Below are 15,748 nucleotides of genomic sequence, written 5' to 3'. Positions count from 1 at the left end.
AAAAGACCAGGAGACCTGTGTTTATGAATTTGAAGCAGTAACTTTAAACTGGTAACTGTTCATGTAGTGTAGCAAGTCTTATTTTGCAGTTCTTCAAGAGGATTGTGAAACATTTTTTAAAGATTAACAAGCAGGCTGAGAAAAATAACAAAACTCATGATTCCTTGTTGTACATCTTAAATACAAGACTTTTGGAGCATAACTGGAACTAGTCTTTATCTGAGCAAAAAGTTAATTCAGATTAACAGCCTAATCAATACATTTTGATTGACTAGATCTCATTTTTTTTTTTGAGTATAAAGTGCAGAAACACAATACAATCAAATATTGTCTTCTTCAGAACAGCTTAAGGCTTGTAATAACACAAAGGCTGTTTTTGTCCTTGAAATTAACTCCCCCTGCTGTAACAAAGGCAAAATTACAGCAGTTTAACAAAGAACAGAACAAAAAAAACCTATGAAACTGAAGTGAGCGAAGCATTTTTATTTGTGAGTATTAATATACAAACACAAGTATTTTAATCTTTAAAAAGAAGTGAATTTAAAAGTTGCATAGTTTTATACAAGGCCAACTGCTTTTTCATCCTGTTTGGCAAACTTATGACAAAAATAATTAAAATGTTTCATAACAGAACAACAACAGAATTGTTATTAGAAGAGGAAAAAAAATCAAAGGAGGCAATACATTTTGAGTTGCACAGTAAGCAAAATTAGTACCTACTCATTTTTATTCGAATACAAATACTGAAAGTCTTGAAAGAAGACTATTTAATTTCTGCTGTTCCAAAGAACCCATGGTTTATCATTCTAACTTTTGAATAACATTTCAGATCATTCTAAATTTAAAGTCCTTCATCTTTTATAGAACACCAGATTCTCAGAAATGCCCTTCTGTGCCATTCTTCTCTCTCAATAAAATTCATCAAATATTCCAAAGGCAAAGACATTTACAAATACTGGGTAAGCTCATTCAGTCTTCTTTTTAGAACATCTGCAAACACAACCCCAAAATCAGACTGGCCCAACTGTCATTTTGAATTAACAGGAGACCTCACTCACATACTCAAACTTGAAAATGGTTCTCCTTTGATTTCATATAAACTACTACAGATGAAATATTCCCAGAAAAAAAAAAAAAAAAAAAAAGTTATGAAGTAAGCTGACATAAGCACAGCTGGAATCCAACCTGTATTCTATAAAACTGTACATGTTCTTGTTTGGTGATATTAAACATTTTATTTAAAGTGCTTGATGAAAGCAGGAATGATTTAAAACTGGTAAATTCATTTATTGGCACAACTGACGTTGGAAACTCACACGTGTTATTTAAAGCATATGTAAACAGGCAGACAAAAAGCCGCACACAAGAAATATGCTCCGCTGGGTTTAAGTTTTTCCATTTTCTTTTTAAGTTTTAAAAAGAGAGATAAAAGACAAATCTTGGTGAAGAGAGCCCTTAAGGAATATAGTTGATATAATATTTTCCTACATTTCAAGAATACAAAGAGGTTTGGTATAAGGACTTAAAAGAAGAAAATAGTGTAAAAGTATTACTCAAAATTAAGGAAAGATGATTACAGAGCAGATATCTTAGTTAATCAAAGCCTTTCGGAATATGCCATTTAATAAGTACAATAATTTTAAATGCCCCAAAATTACATTTTACAGTAGAAATGCAAAGGACTTTGGAACATGGTAATACTTAAGTTCAGGCATGCATGTTGCTCATCTTCTTAAGACATCATCTTTTTCTTACATTCTACTGAACAGAAGACCATTCCTTCTATTGGCATGAACTTTTGGCCAATGAGACACTTGCTACAACAAGAGCACACGAAGCACTCTGGCGCAGCATGCCAGTTGAAGCTGTTGTAGGTCACGCGCTGAACTTCTGGATCTATAGCATTCTGACAGCCTTGACAGACCTGATAAATATATAATAAAAGTCATATAAACATACATTCTTTCTCCTATTTTTAGAAGAACTGGAACTCCTGAAAAGTAATGGGAATTAGTTTTGAATGATAGGAATACCAAAAGAAAGAAATATTGTGTTATTCTAGGACTGACGGAAGCTTTAAAATATAGGTCAGATATTACAGCTTAGAGGAGGGAGAACTATGGTTAAAAAAAAAAAAGCACAACAACAGAAGAACCCCAAAATGCAGGAAAAAAAAACCCGAGACAATCTTAATGCCAAGCAGTTTCAGAAGCAGAATTGTTGAGATAGTTGTATAGCATCATAACTTTGCTATTGTACTGCACTGAATTGAAATAACTGTATACTTGGCTACTGTATATGGTCTCTTTAAATGTTTTGGATTCCTTTAGACACTTCAAAATGTTCATTTGTAAGTGTAAGTCTTTAATGGATGTCAGATGCGGAGAGTAAGCATTATGGATACAACTTGCCAGTAGTAATACAGCACTGGATGGACTTGATGAGCTGCACTGACACTGGTAAGTAGTTACTGAAGCCCCACACCAGCATCAGCTTCTCAAATTTCTCACTTACATTTTTTATCACTGAACTGCCATGACATGACTCAGCACTGGCAGTAGTTCCCAAAGCCAACCCAAAAATTACTTTGTCACATCTTTCTTCCATGGGCATCTTGTCTCATCTTCCACAGTGGCACTATGCATCTTCGCAATTTCTATTTTATAAGGCACTATGAAAAAGATTTGTTGGGTTTAAGAACATTACACCATAACCCACTGCTGGATGGAGCTGCATGAGCTAATCCTGGAAGTAGTCCTTGATCTGGCAGGGCCCTCACTGGAGCCAAACGAAATAGTGAATAGTATATTTCTAAACTACGTGGGTCAAGCAAATGCCAAAACAAATGATCAACAGGCTTTCAGAATCAAAACAATATAAATCTACCTTCCTTAAATATGATGGAGTTAAAATGGTCAATACAAATGGAGATATGTATGGCTGTTTTCATACCTTTCTACTTCTAGGATGTCTTAGTTCAAGTTTACATTCTATGTGCTTTCTGAATCGTCTAGTAGATTAAGTGGATGCACTTTTTTTAAATACCTTATGAAAGCAGAGGACAAATGATTGACTTTGGCTCAAACAATTCATAGCTTGGATATTTCTGTCCAACATATGAGTGAGAGTGTGACTGAACATTGTATAAGTGTCAGTGACTACACACGTTTCTTTCTTCTGTAACCTCAAAATGACTTCAAGTATCTTACCGCAGCATGGTTCTTCACATAGCATGGTTTGCAGATAGGCTTATCATTTACCATGACATAGATTTCCCCAGCCAAGACACAGTCACAGTCAAAACAGCAGAAGTGTTTCAGGTGCCAGTTTTGACCCTCTGCTTGGGTATATTCATTGTTGAATATCAGCTGTGAGGAAAAAACAAAACATCACAATTTATGTACTGAACAGTGTTTCCTTCCAGGCAGCTTGCATTGCAGTATCACAACTTTTCAAAATGTGATAGGTTTAGACCCCTTTTTTCAAATCCACACCATTTTTAGAAACATACCCATCTAGTGTTAATGTGCATGATTTTGTTTTTAAAAGGCCTCCAGTTCCTCTGGTAAAAGCAGTAGATTCCAATGGCATTATTCAGTTTGCTCTCTGCATTTGGCATGCATATATTTGTATAATTTAGGAAGGACACTCCACCTAGTGTTCTCACTGAGAAAGTAACTGAGACTTCAGCATAACATGCTAGCTAGTATATTGTAGTGCAGTTTTTCAGTATCTGGCCATCATTTAATTCTTTTTTAAGAAAAAGAAGTACTTTTTTATACATATGATTGTTTTCAGGAAGAGAGACTGAATTATATTAAATGTTATATGGCAAATACCCACACTGAGGTCTTGCTTACCTCATCGCATCCAGCGCATCGGGGTTTCTCACTGTCACAGTAGTGCCTTCCGCAATAAAGTTTTCCATTCTTCCAGAAATAGATCATGTCTACTAGAAGCTCCTTGCAGATGCAGCAGACAAAACAAGCTGGGTGCCACAGTTTGTCATAGCCTGCACGCTCGGCATAGATGGCTGGATCACCTTCTTTCATATTCTGGTTGCAGCGGTAGCATGACTAGAGGAAGCCATTAAACAACAGAGCACATATATCTATGATGCGTATTTTAGTAAATTTGTAGCCTAAAACTTGTAGCCTAATATTAAAGAGGCAGAGTGACTTCCATGGTCAGTGTTAAATTTTGTACCAAGCCCAAATGTAGGTTTGTTCAACCAAACAGTACAAAAAGACATATGCCATGTAGGCAGAGTTCTAATGCTAGTCACACAGATAATTTTACCATAAGTCTATTAGAACTAGAAGTATAATATGGCTCCTGGAAAAGTCTGGAAATAAAATACCACATCTTACTACAGATCTCTGCAGTGTCAAAAACAGCATCCATGAAGTAAGGTGAACTTTAAACCATTAGCTCAGTTCTCCGGACCTGATTTTTTTCTACTTAACACCAGCAAAACACACCGAAAGCTATGAGTTACAATGGTATAAAAATCTGCTGAAGAAGAAACACTTTGTGGTTTCTGTTTCAAAATTACTGTGTAGGACTACTTTCCAGTTCTGCCAAGCTGCTTATGGCTGTTGTCCAATTATCAATCTTGGACAGGAGAAGGATGAGAGATAAAAAAATTATAAACACAATTATACTACAAATAGTTTCCAAAAATTCTAGGGATATTCTACTAATATTTATACATGATATTGAAATGCTTGTCAGCCAGTCAAAAGAACAGATAGTGTGCGTCTTACTGAAACATAATTTTCCAGTCTATTCATCACTTACTTATTTCTGTACTCTAGTTGGTTTGGATGTCTGATCTATGGTCTCATGGTGTGGTTTCTTCCCCATGTCATAACTATAGTATGAATCTGAACTTTTTACTATAACTAACTGTTACAAATTTCTGTTCTGTGTGCTGCTTTAGATTTTTCTCCCGAAGTATCTGTCAATAATATAATATATTTAGTTTCTTACTTCACATAAACGAGTCCAAAAAAAAAAAAACAAAAAAAAAACCAATTGGGCCTATAAAGCAGCTGAAAAGGAAAGTTTGACTACTAAACCCCGGACCAGGCCTGTTTCCAGTCTCATCAGGTCGCTAATGCCCACTATCATTATCTGTGCTATGTTACCATGGTAGCTCTGCTCACCCAAAGTACCTGAGCTTACAAACTTCTAGGATGTTTAGATGAGAGGCAGCTGGCAGTAGGACTGTGCAAAACTTTAGCAGCCGTTTTGTTTTGGAGGTGTTTTGGCCTGTTTCAGCACCTGAAATACCACATCTGAAACGAAATGGAAGGCTCCGAAACATCTCTGAAATAAAGTGAAACTATCTGAAATGTTTTGGATGTTTCAGAGGTGGGCTTGTGAGGTAACAAACTCAGAAGGGTGGGGTGTGTGAAGGAGTGCTCTCATATTGACATCTGTAGCTGGCTAGTGTCTGTGATCTGTCCCTGAGGTCCCTTCCAATCCCAGTGCTCTGGGGGAGGGACAGCAGCCTGCTGTCATCCTGCATGCAGATCTGTGGGCCTGCACCCCCCTTGGAGGAGTCTGGCACAGCCCTGCTACCCCCCACTATGTGTGTGGGGGGGGCTCTGCCACAAGCCCTCAGAGGCCCTGATCACTGTTGCTGTAGCCAGTGAATGCAGGGCTTTTTTTTTTTTCTTTCAGTGCTGGGAGGCTGGGGCAGGGCAGGGCAGTCATGAGGGCTTCTCCTGTGGCTCCTCCCACCCAGGGAGAGGCAAGCAGAGCTGGAGAAGCCGTGGGAGAACCTGCAGCCACCTGGCTGTGCCTGCCTCTTCCTGGCCGATCTGAAATCAGCCCTGAAACTGAAACAGATTTGGGCGAATCGAAACGGATCATAGTCCCTCTGAAATGGCTGAATCAGAGATGGAAACGAGACACAGCTGTTTTGCACAGCCCTAGCTGGCAGTAAGGCATTTTTCTGTGAAGAAGGAAAAGTGCTCCCTCTTCTGATCAAATGTAATCCAGATCACATGACCTCTAAGGCATGTAAGATTTATCAATTCTACCATGGCCATGAACAGGCGTTACATTTGTTGGGCGAAAGGGTTTTCTCCTGGCACACAGAGAGCATGCAGCCGTTCAAGAGATTTCTTGCAGAAGAGAACTGCTTCTTCTGCAAAATGTTAGACTGGATACCTACAAGGAAGATATCCCTCTGCATAATTGAACTTGAACAGCCATACTCTACTGTCAGGTATGAAAGACATCTGATATCCCACAGCCCTCTGCTCTCCCATAAATGACTGGATGATAACAGATATTCAGATTAAGTGCTTTAAAAGTACATCCATCCATACCTATGTTACAAGCATTGGATACATTGGATAGAATTTTATAATGTGTAAATAAATTGCAGAATCTACACATAGGTGTTTTGGGGCGGGGGGGGAGAGAAGGGATGTAGTGGTGTAGACAAGCCCCCCTTTCACCATAGCCACTGGATGATCTGTGCACAAAAAAAGTGCCCCAAAGCCACTCTTGCCCTGCTCCAGCTGTGGGCTCCAGCTCTGTAGGTAGCTGGACTCAGCAGGGGACAGCAATGGCAGCACACAGGTTCCTCTTTCCAGCACTTGCCCCTCTCTGCCCCTCCTTGCAAATGTTTCTTGCTGGCTTGGAGCAGGTGCTGGAAAGGGAACCTGTGCACCACTGACATAGCCACTGGCTGCTGCAGGTGCAGGGGAGTGCCAGAGGTGCTTCTGACCCACGCCTGCCCTGCACTGCACTGCAGGGGCCAAGCTGGGCTTGGCAAGGGATAGTAGCATCAGCAAATATGTTCTCCTTCCAGTGCTTGCTCCCAGGCACTGGTCATCAGAGGGGGAGGACAATGGACAAGGAGCAAGGGTTGGAAGGAGGAATGCATGTGCTGTTATTGTTGTCCTTAGAAATCTGGAACCTTGCACACTTGTTCCCTGCAGCATACAGCCAGACCAGGGCAGGACTAGCTCTACCCACCCTGACCTCCAGGTCAGCCAGCGACAGCAGCAGTGGTGTCAGTGGAGGCTGAGTCCCCTCCCTTAATGCACCTGATCCCAGCCTGGCTATCCAGTGTCCCCCACTGACCTGGGAGCTCCAATCACACCTTGCCCCTATCCCCCTGTGGTCTGACGGGTGGTGTACTGAGCCCCCCTTTAAGAAATCCTGGATCTGCCCAGGAGTGGGATACACAACCTATTTAAATCATAACCATTAAAATACAAGAATGAATACTCATATTACAGATTACTTGTCTACCCAATCATTATTTTATGTCTTTCCAAAATAGTCCACAGTTACTCAAAACACTTTCATATTGCTGAAGTTCTCTTTCTAGGCAGCTTGAGTGATTTTATTTCCAGTAATTTTACTACTGTTTGCTCTTTAACCTTCAAAAGCAAAGCAAGAAAGGTCAATCTGTAAGAGACTGCTGCAATTTATACTATTTACAAGTTACTTTAGTTATCCTGAACTTATTTTGTATTCATGCACAGGCATCTGAGGAAGGAAGCTAGAGTTTGCATGTTCTAATAGGAACAAAGAAAGCTCGACTAAAATGCTTGTAGCTGTTTAAGAATGTAAAAAAACCACAAGGGAATATTTACTTGACTCATTTTTGTGGAACAGAGTTCTATTAAAAGATCCAGTTCAGATGCTTTGTTGCGACAATGGAGCACTATTACTAATAATAATCATTAATGCCTTGTTCTTCAATACTGAGTGGGATTGAAGATCATTCAGAGAAGAAAATGTGGATCTCAAAATGCAAAGCTAGCTAGACAAAACAGTAACTATAGAACCCGATTAGTGAAGAAAGTTAAGACTACTTCAGTTTGGTTTCATTCAGTTCTATATATAAATTACATTATTTATTCCTTTCCCAAGCAAGAGAAGACAGAACAGGCTACTAGGAGTATTTTCCCCTCACCTAAGCATTCTTTTTTTTAATATCAATAAAATACTGAGCACTCTTCCTAACCATGACAACCCTGGCAAATCCTATATAGAGAGATTAAGGTACAATTTTGTATGTAATCAGGAAGAAGAGATCTAGACACATTTTTATTTGCTATCCATTATTAAATATTATTAAGAGTAGCAGGTTCTTACTGAAATATTTTAATGGATATTTTCAATACTTTCTTCTCTTCCCATTCTCTTAGCATTTCAGGGTAACACACAAGCTCCAGTTTGAATGCTCTCTCAGCCATCTACCTTTCTGCACTACCAGCTATCTATTATACTTACATACTGAGATCCTTTTTGACCTGCTGATTTGTCCTCCATCGCTCCTACAGCAGCTGAGGTGCTTTTGTCACCATTATTTTTGTCAGTGACTTTAGCTTCCACATCACCAGGCAGCTTGACATCACCCACACCAAGTGCCTCATTCTTGTATTTCTTCACAAACTGCTCCATCTGCTTCACTTCATTAGGAGATAACTCATGACATTTTGAAGGATCTTGATCATGAGCAGGCAGCTGCTTAGCCAACTGTTTCTTCCTGTACTGAGCGCCTTCTGAGCCAGCCACAGGCTGTTTCTCCTTTGGAAGCATCTGCATATACTGTCTAGCCTAAACCAGGAAGAATTAGATATATCAGATGCCACTTTAATTATGGAATCTGGCTTTTTAAACAAATAAATGACTAAAGCCATCTTTATTGTAATTAGAGAACATAACATTTGTTAATAGTAAGATCCTCTCTCTACAGTAATAGTGAGGTTCTCTACACACAGTGATTCCCAAAATATAGTAGTCAGAAATAAGCTCAGTAGATGAATTAATTGGCTTCTGCCTCAAGTGAAAGAAAAGCTTGTGGTCAAGCCATAAATAATATTTAGCAAAAAAGCATGTTATTTATAATCATAAGGAGTAATTCTAAACAATTTAAAATTTATGTAGCACCATGCTACAAAGCTGTCTAAAAATACTGATCTTGGACATATCTGTATAGTAGCTATTTTAGGGATGTAGAGACAGAAGCTAGGAATTTTACTAAGCAGCTTGCACAGGACACAGAGCTACATATAATTCTAGCAAAACCAGGATACATATTAAATAAACCCAATACAAAACAAAAAAATCCCCTGTAAATAAATGCTAAATCCTGCAAAGTTCACATATGTAATTTTAAATTAAGTCACTGAAAAAGGATACTGCATCCTAGAAAACTAGGAGACCACAGATAGCTTGTCTCCACTTATGGATCACATTACACTGCGATACATAAAGTCAACAATTCAAGTTTAAGTAGTAAAGTTAAACTCCCCAAAAGGCTATCCAAGCAACTCATCTGGTTCAGCTGCTAATAAACTCAAGAGAGCTTTCCTTTTGGATGTCAACACTGAACTTGTTCTTACCATATACAGTAAAAGAAATGTGCAAGACTGTTTCTCTTAACTTTAAACAATGACATAAAAGTTAGATGAACTGTTTTTAAAAAAAACCCTACAGTTTATTCCCCCCCAAGTCTTTCTAAAATAGGCAGATTTGGGAATCTGAAAATCCTCTAGAGTGCAATTACAAAGGACACAAGCACATCTCTCTCCTTCCAAAATCTCAAGTCAGGAAATCAACATTAAAACTTTTCATAACACTGGGAGTAAGGGGACTGACTGAATAGCCAACACATTTTTATTTGAAGAGGAGGAAGATCAGATCTTAAAGTTGCTTGGATTTTTAAGAGATAAGAAGGACAAGAATTATAGTAAAAAACAAGCATCTAACCACATACAACAGATCCACAAAGACTAAAGGGTTACAATGTCCCCTTAGTAATCAACATGAAAGAATGCCAGTAAAATGTTACCATTAAGTATATAAAAAGACAGATCATACTTACCAGTGTCTGATTCTGAACAGGAGGAGCCCATTCATAAGTCACAGTATTGATGGTTATATTCTTCTTGGCAGCTACTGGATTAGTCAGTATCATTACGTTGCGTTTGTACATGGGAATACCATCATTTTTCAGCTTTGCAATAAGGGTTGTATATTTTGTATCCTCAAAGAGTTTTCCCACTTTCCTATCTTCCTCATTGCTTGTAAGGACATCATGCTCTTCCTGACCACACTTACAGTTTCGACATATTTTTCTAGAAGTTTAGAAAAAGGCAAGTTGAGTATGCGTCCCAGCTGTAGGCCACAGCTCATGCTAGTTACATGCACAGCAAAGAACCACCAACAAAACATAACCACTACCTCCTTATTCAGCATTTGTATATGAATACAGAGCATTTTCCAGGTTAACCTTCTAAAACCAAGAACACTGTTAAGATTTTTCCCCAATCATTTCTGTATTATTTCATTGTTTGATCCCCAAGTTTTATAAAACTTCATTTTTGTCCACAGAGAATTATACTTCCCTCACTCATCTTTTATTGCATATGTACATTGTTTGGTTATTGTAAAGAGATTTAAAATGGATAATGCTGTATTTACTAAAGGCAAAAAATACAAATCTCAAGAAAAGTACATGAAGGAATTAAAACAAATTCATATTATACAAAAATCAGTATTAAAAAAAATACATGAGACAGTGTTTAGCCTGTGTTTAGCCTACAGCATGTGTTTAGCACAATCAAGGTGTATACAGAATCCTCCTTAATGTATAACACAACAACCCACGCAACCCAGTTGACTTTAGTTGCCATAAAGGAACAAACTGGTATCTTATTACCTAATTTTAATTAAGGGATTCACACAAATCAGCAGGGTCTTCAACTGGAGGAGTGCTTTAGCATGTGTGATCTGCTTGGTTCTTGTACTAAAGAGCAGACAAGCAGTTTGGTATATTGAAATTGGTCAAGTTGGACATGACTGAGAAACTGCATCCACACCACATTGTTGTTAGTTTCTGCCTGGCCTAGAAAGACAATGGAACCAATATTTTAGCTTGTTGCTTTAAAAAGAATGAACCACTTATTCTACCATTTACTTTTGACACCAGTTTGACACAGTAACTATATTTTAATCTCTTAAAGAGTATAAAGAGATAAAAAACAACAAAATCAAAATTTAAAATACTATGGTCAAAGTCCCTATTTAAAGCACAAAAACCCCATTAGAAGGTGAATGACCAAAGAATGAAAGAAATGGGATGTTAATGGGCTGGAAGTTTACACAGAATTATTTCTTTTCCGCTATCTGGAACAATTTAAAAACTATTTCTCATTCTGGGATATATTTAACATTCTATAAAAGAGGGAGGTTATGATTTACTGTAACGTACTGAAATAATTGTATTGCTCACCATTAATCATAATAGACAGTGTAACATTCAGATTTTATTCTTCTTCTACACACATTCTCCACTTATTAAGCAGTTTCTAAACGTAGAGTTATTTAATGAACAGTTCCTAAATATAGGCTTTAAACTCCCCAAATGACATATTGCCCCACTATTTCTGTAACATTTGGTTTAAGACTGAATATTCATATCACAACCTATTTATGTTTAATATGTTCTTATATTTCCTTAAAATAATTTCTACACATAATCATAACCACACACACATGCACACAGACCTCCTTTCCAATATATTTCTTGATCATTTTTAACTTGGTTAGTAGCCATGGTAACTAACTCTTGGATTGGAAGGGTTGTTTGTTTAGGCTTTGTGCAATAATGTACTAAGTTTGTGAGGTAAACACAAGACTATATGATGTTTAAGCCAACATGAATCTTTCTTGTAACAGATTTCCTAGTACGTGGTTCTTCTGATGGTGTGATATTCCTATATTCTAATGCCTTATCATGTCTAGACTTGCATTTCTTTTTTGTCCCAGTGGCCAAGTTTCAGGTGTGCATGCATTTCACCTTCCTCCAGATTCTTGTCTCTCTTCTGTGTGTAATGGGCAAATGTTTGGTGGTGTCAGCAAAATATTCCCTTCTACCACTACATTTTGGCTGTTGGCAGATGTAGAAAACAATAAAACAAGATGCACTTTACCAGAAGCAGCAGTGGGTTAGTTCAATCCAGCTCCGCAGCATCTGTTTAGACCTGGTGCTTCAGCAAGGCTTTTTGGTGCACTTTATCTAAAGTGGATTCAATCAGCTATTAGATAAAAGTACAGAAAAAGCTCCACTAAGCACCAGAGCTATACAAATGTTGGATGAGCTGGGTCCAACTTAACCCAGTGCCTCTTCTGGGCACGTGCTTGGCTCAGCACAAGGGTATACAGAGTTTAAAATGCCTTTTTCTTTTTCTTCAGTCTGTAAACAGCGTTTATGACCAACACGTGTAGCTTATTTCCAAGTGAAAGGTTTGCTCTTAGGAAACGACCTGTCTTTCCTTTGCAGTTCTAGAAGTCTTGTCAGTCATAGCACACTTGTGACCTTCGCATAAACTTTTTATTTTTTTTAATTCTAATTTTTTAATCCTTTACTCCTTTTAATACCACTGACCATAGTAATGCTACTACTGTATGTACCAAAGTGTGTGTGTCTCAGTAGCATAACTGAGGGCTGGGATGCGACTGAGGAAGCAGCCCTAGGCACTACCTTTGTGGGAGGATGCACAATAGCTGACTGCAGCACTGGCTGATCACACAGTTGTGATGGGCATGGCACTGACCCAGGAGCAGAGCTACGATTGCTACACTTCTGGTCTTGACATTAAATACTGTCCTGAGCAGCTATTAGACTTCCTGTCGGAGTACGTGTTTATCAATAAACAGCTAACCATATACTTTTCTCTTTCCTCTTGCTCTCTCTCTCTCAGCATTTAACTTTCAATTCAGATTAAGACAGCAATATGGTGGTTATTCAATGCAACTGACCTCACTTCCCAGGTAAACTGCACAGACTTATGATGAGGAAGTCTGCAAGAGGTTCTTTAAACTGGAATATTAGGCCTGTTGAAAATGCTTCAAAGTCTAGTTGCTTATGGTTCTATGGAAGTGTCTGCTAGTTTACCTACTTAACAGAAATATGAACATTAATTACTAACAGTGAGGCAGTTTCAGGGTGGGGAGGGTTAATGAAAAAGTCCATTGCTACTCAGCACCCACCCAAAAATCTTGGCGCTTCCTCCTTACCACATATCACAACTGGTCACCAAGCCTGGCTATCCTTGCTTTTGCTGGGTCAGTACATGGTGGTCCTGGCTTTTCAGATACAGGCTTCTACTCCAGAGCACTTTGATATACCAGCTATTTAAATAGCTCTGGAACCATGGGGTATGTCAATGTGGCCATTGCAGCCACTACACTATGCTTTAAGACACTGATTCAACTATCTTTTTATTGTTTTTTCATGCAGACTTGAAAGGCAGGCCTCACTTCTCCTGTAGCATCTCTAGCCAATGTGAATGACAAGCATGAGCATTTTCAAATAAAGATATGGTTTGCTCCCTTATTTCTTTAAAGCCCCAACATAAAATTAGTCCATATCTGAGTTAGATATGCGGGAAAGAAATGAAAAGCACTGACTATTAGGTTAAACATCTCATTCTTTTTTTAGTTACCTTCTTTCAATACTGCAAACCTGTTTTAAAGAGGAATCAGGTAAATTAAGTCCCTTTTTTGTGCTGTACATTGGAATTTTAGCTTTCTAGTTTCAGGGGCTACTAGAAGTCGCTTTGTAAAAAAGGTACTCTAGCGGGTTATGGTCATTTTCTATTTGAACAGCTTCAGCTCTTGAATAAAATGGGTGACCTTTACCCATGTGACAGTTGTCACAGGATATCTTTTTTCATTTTGGGCACATCTTCATTCCACTGGTGATTACAACCTTGACATCACATATACTAATTGCACGAGTAATGGTCCAAATCTCATCTCACTGGTATAGCACATGGCATGGCTGCTCTCTTAGTTCCCATAATTATTTTAGATGGATTGATTGGTCACCAGATCCTTGATGACTGCATCATGCTGTGGTAACCATGTCCATACTGCAGCTTTGTCTAGTAGTCGTCACTTCCATTCCGAAGACCAGCAGCTGCAGTGTGTGGAGGTGACAGCAACTTCTGGCTGCCACTGTGTCATTGGCACAGTCGTGCAGCTGAAGCAGGAGCTGCTACTCCCTATCCCTCCTATGTCAACACCTGGGGCTGCTGCCCCAGATGCCCTATCTTATACTACTGCCCAAGATGCGTTAAATAATTTTCAATTTACAAGTCTTAATACACTTTGATGTAGGTATTTATTATCATGTTTTTACCTTTTTAGGTTGACTTGTAGCCCTCTGCAGGACAAGCAGCAGCCTGCATATAACACTGTAATCGATTGCAATTTCAGCTTGTTTTAATTTGGAGCCAGAGAAATGAATCTAGTTAATAGGCAAGGGAGATTTTGTCCCCGTTTTTACCATGTCATCTTTCTGCCTGTAAAGCAGAATGACAGACTGTATCATGCTGGTACCTGCAAGTTCTGTCAGTAAGTCTTTCTCCTTTTATGGATACTTTGCTTCAGAGATGATACCAAACAGTATTCAACCAACTCTCTCTAGCTGTGGGTGTCCAGAATTTGGTGAAGTACTTGATTTCCTTATTTCACAGTACCTGTTGGTATACTCTTTAGAATCAAGTACTAAAAATATTTTTGTTTTTGCCATGTCAGAAAAATATATCATCCACTGCTGTTATGCAATACTGAGGTTTTCCAGTACTCCATTTATATTGCTTGTGACTATACAAACACAACTTGCCTGGTTTCTTCAATGGCTACCATGCAGCTCATACAATTTGATTGCCATGCCTTTGGCAAGGATACTTTTTTCCCTTATTTGCTTTATTAATCCCCTTATAGTTTCTATAGACACTCTACGAGCAGGCACTGGACAAGTTGAATTGCTTTATCTATTTCCAGTGGCAATATAGCTGAAAGACAGCCTGCTCCTTCAAAACTGAAGTTATTTTAGCAGGTTTGATACAGAAGTGCCACAGTAAATTAATTAAATGCCTTTTTATTTAGTTTGTGTGGTTACAATAGGAATAATGTATCCAAAGGTTAGTGTTTTTGGCTTATGTATGGTTTTCCTTGCAATTTGTCTTACTGTTGCTTTTATTGCTCAAAAAGTTTTAGGCAATGTATTTTGCTTATTATTTATGCTATCCAGCAAGTACTGCAATCATACCATCATATACTTTTAAGTTAGCCTTGGCTACCGACAGCTCCTGTGGTCTTAATGTGCGGTGCAAAACAAACCACCAGGTTGTTATTGGCATTCAAGTCCAATTAATATATTGCTGCTTTATCTTTGCAGCTGATGCCAGTCTGTGCTGTAAGAGAACCTAAACACTTATAAATACCAGAGATGTATAAAGATGTCACTCTCAAGTCACCATGTAGTTCCTCAGTGTGGCTGGGACTAATGGCAGCTTTACCACTCAGGGGCAGCAACCCTACAGCAGTTACATTTGTTATTGTTTGTCCCTCATGCCCCTAATTACATGAAATCCTGAAAATTTAAAAATTGATAAAAATCAAAATTAACACTTAGAAACAAACAAACAAACAAACAAACATCAATATTATCCATCAAAATTCCTTAAGAGGCTTTGTTGGATGATTTCTCACCAGGCTTACTGTGTCTGACAACTTCCATAAGCCACCTTATATGGCCAGCAACAGATTTTTATTTACATTGTATTTGAGAATGTGCTTTCCATAAGCTTTGGTATATTCTTTGGATTTTCATAGATTTCATAGACATTAGGGCTGGAAGGGACCTCGGGAGATCATTGAGTCCAGCCCCCTGCCCAAAGGGCAGGAAGTCAGCTGG

The 15,748-nt window shown here is 38.4% G+C and overlaps 1 protein-coding gene across 1 annotated transcript in view; it reads right to left on the bottom strand.

Annotated features, from left to right (window-relative positions):
* Positions 1-463: 463 nt before the first annotated feature.
* TES (testin LIM domain protein) overlaps positions 464-15,748 on the bottom strand; it is a 47,527-nt gene continuing 32,242 nt past the window's right edge. Inside the window, exons 3-7 of the mRNA XM_019543410.1 lie at positions 9,863-10,115; positions 8,266-8,592; positions 3,861-4,076; positions 3,210-3,368; positions 464-1,924 (exon numbers count right to left, since the gene is read on the bottom strand). Of these exons, the coding sequence (XP_019398955.1) occupies positions 1,733-1,924; positions 3,210-3,368; positions 3,861-4,076; positions 8,266-8,592; positions 9,863-10,115 (1,147 nt within the window). The 3' untranslated portion in view covers positions 464-1,732. The remainder of the gene's footprint in view (positions 1,925-3,209; positions 3,369-3,860; positions 4,077-8,265; positions 8,593-9,862; positions 10,116-15,748) is intronic.

This window comes from Crocodylus porosus, unplaced genomic scaffold, assembly GCF_001723895.1.
Source record: "Crocodylus porosus isolate Cpor-Errol unplaced genomic scaffold, CroPor_comp1, whole genome shotgun sequence".
NCBI lineage: Eukaryota > Metazoa > Chordata > Crocodylia > Crocodylidae > Crocodylus > Crocodylus porosus.
Note: the sequence above shows the minus strand (reverse complement) of the source record. Positions and strands in the feature narration are given on the sequence as shown.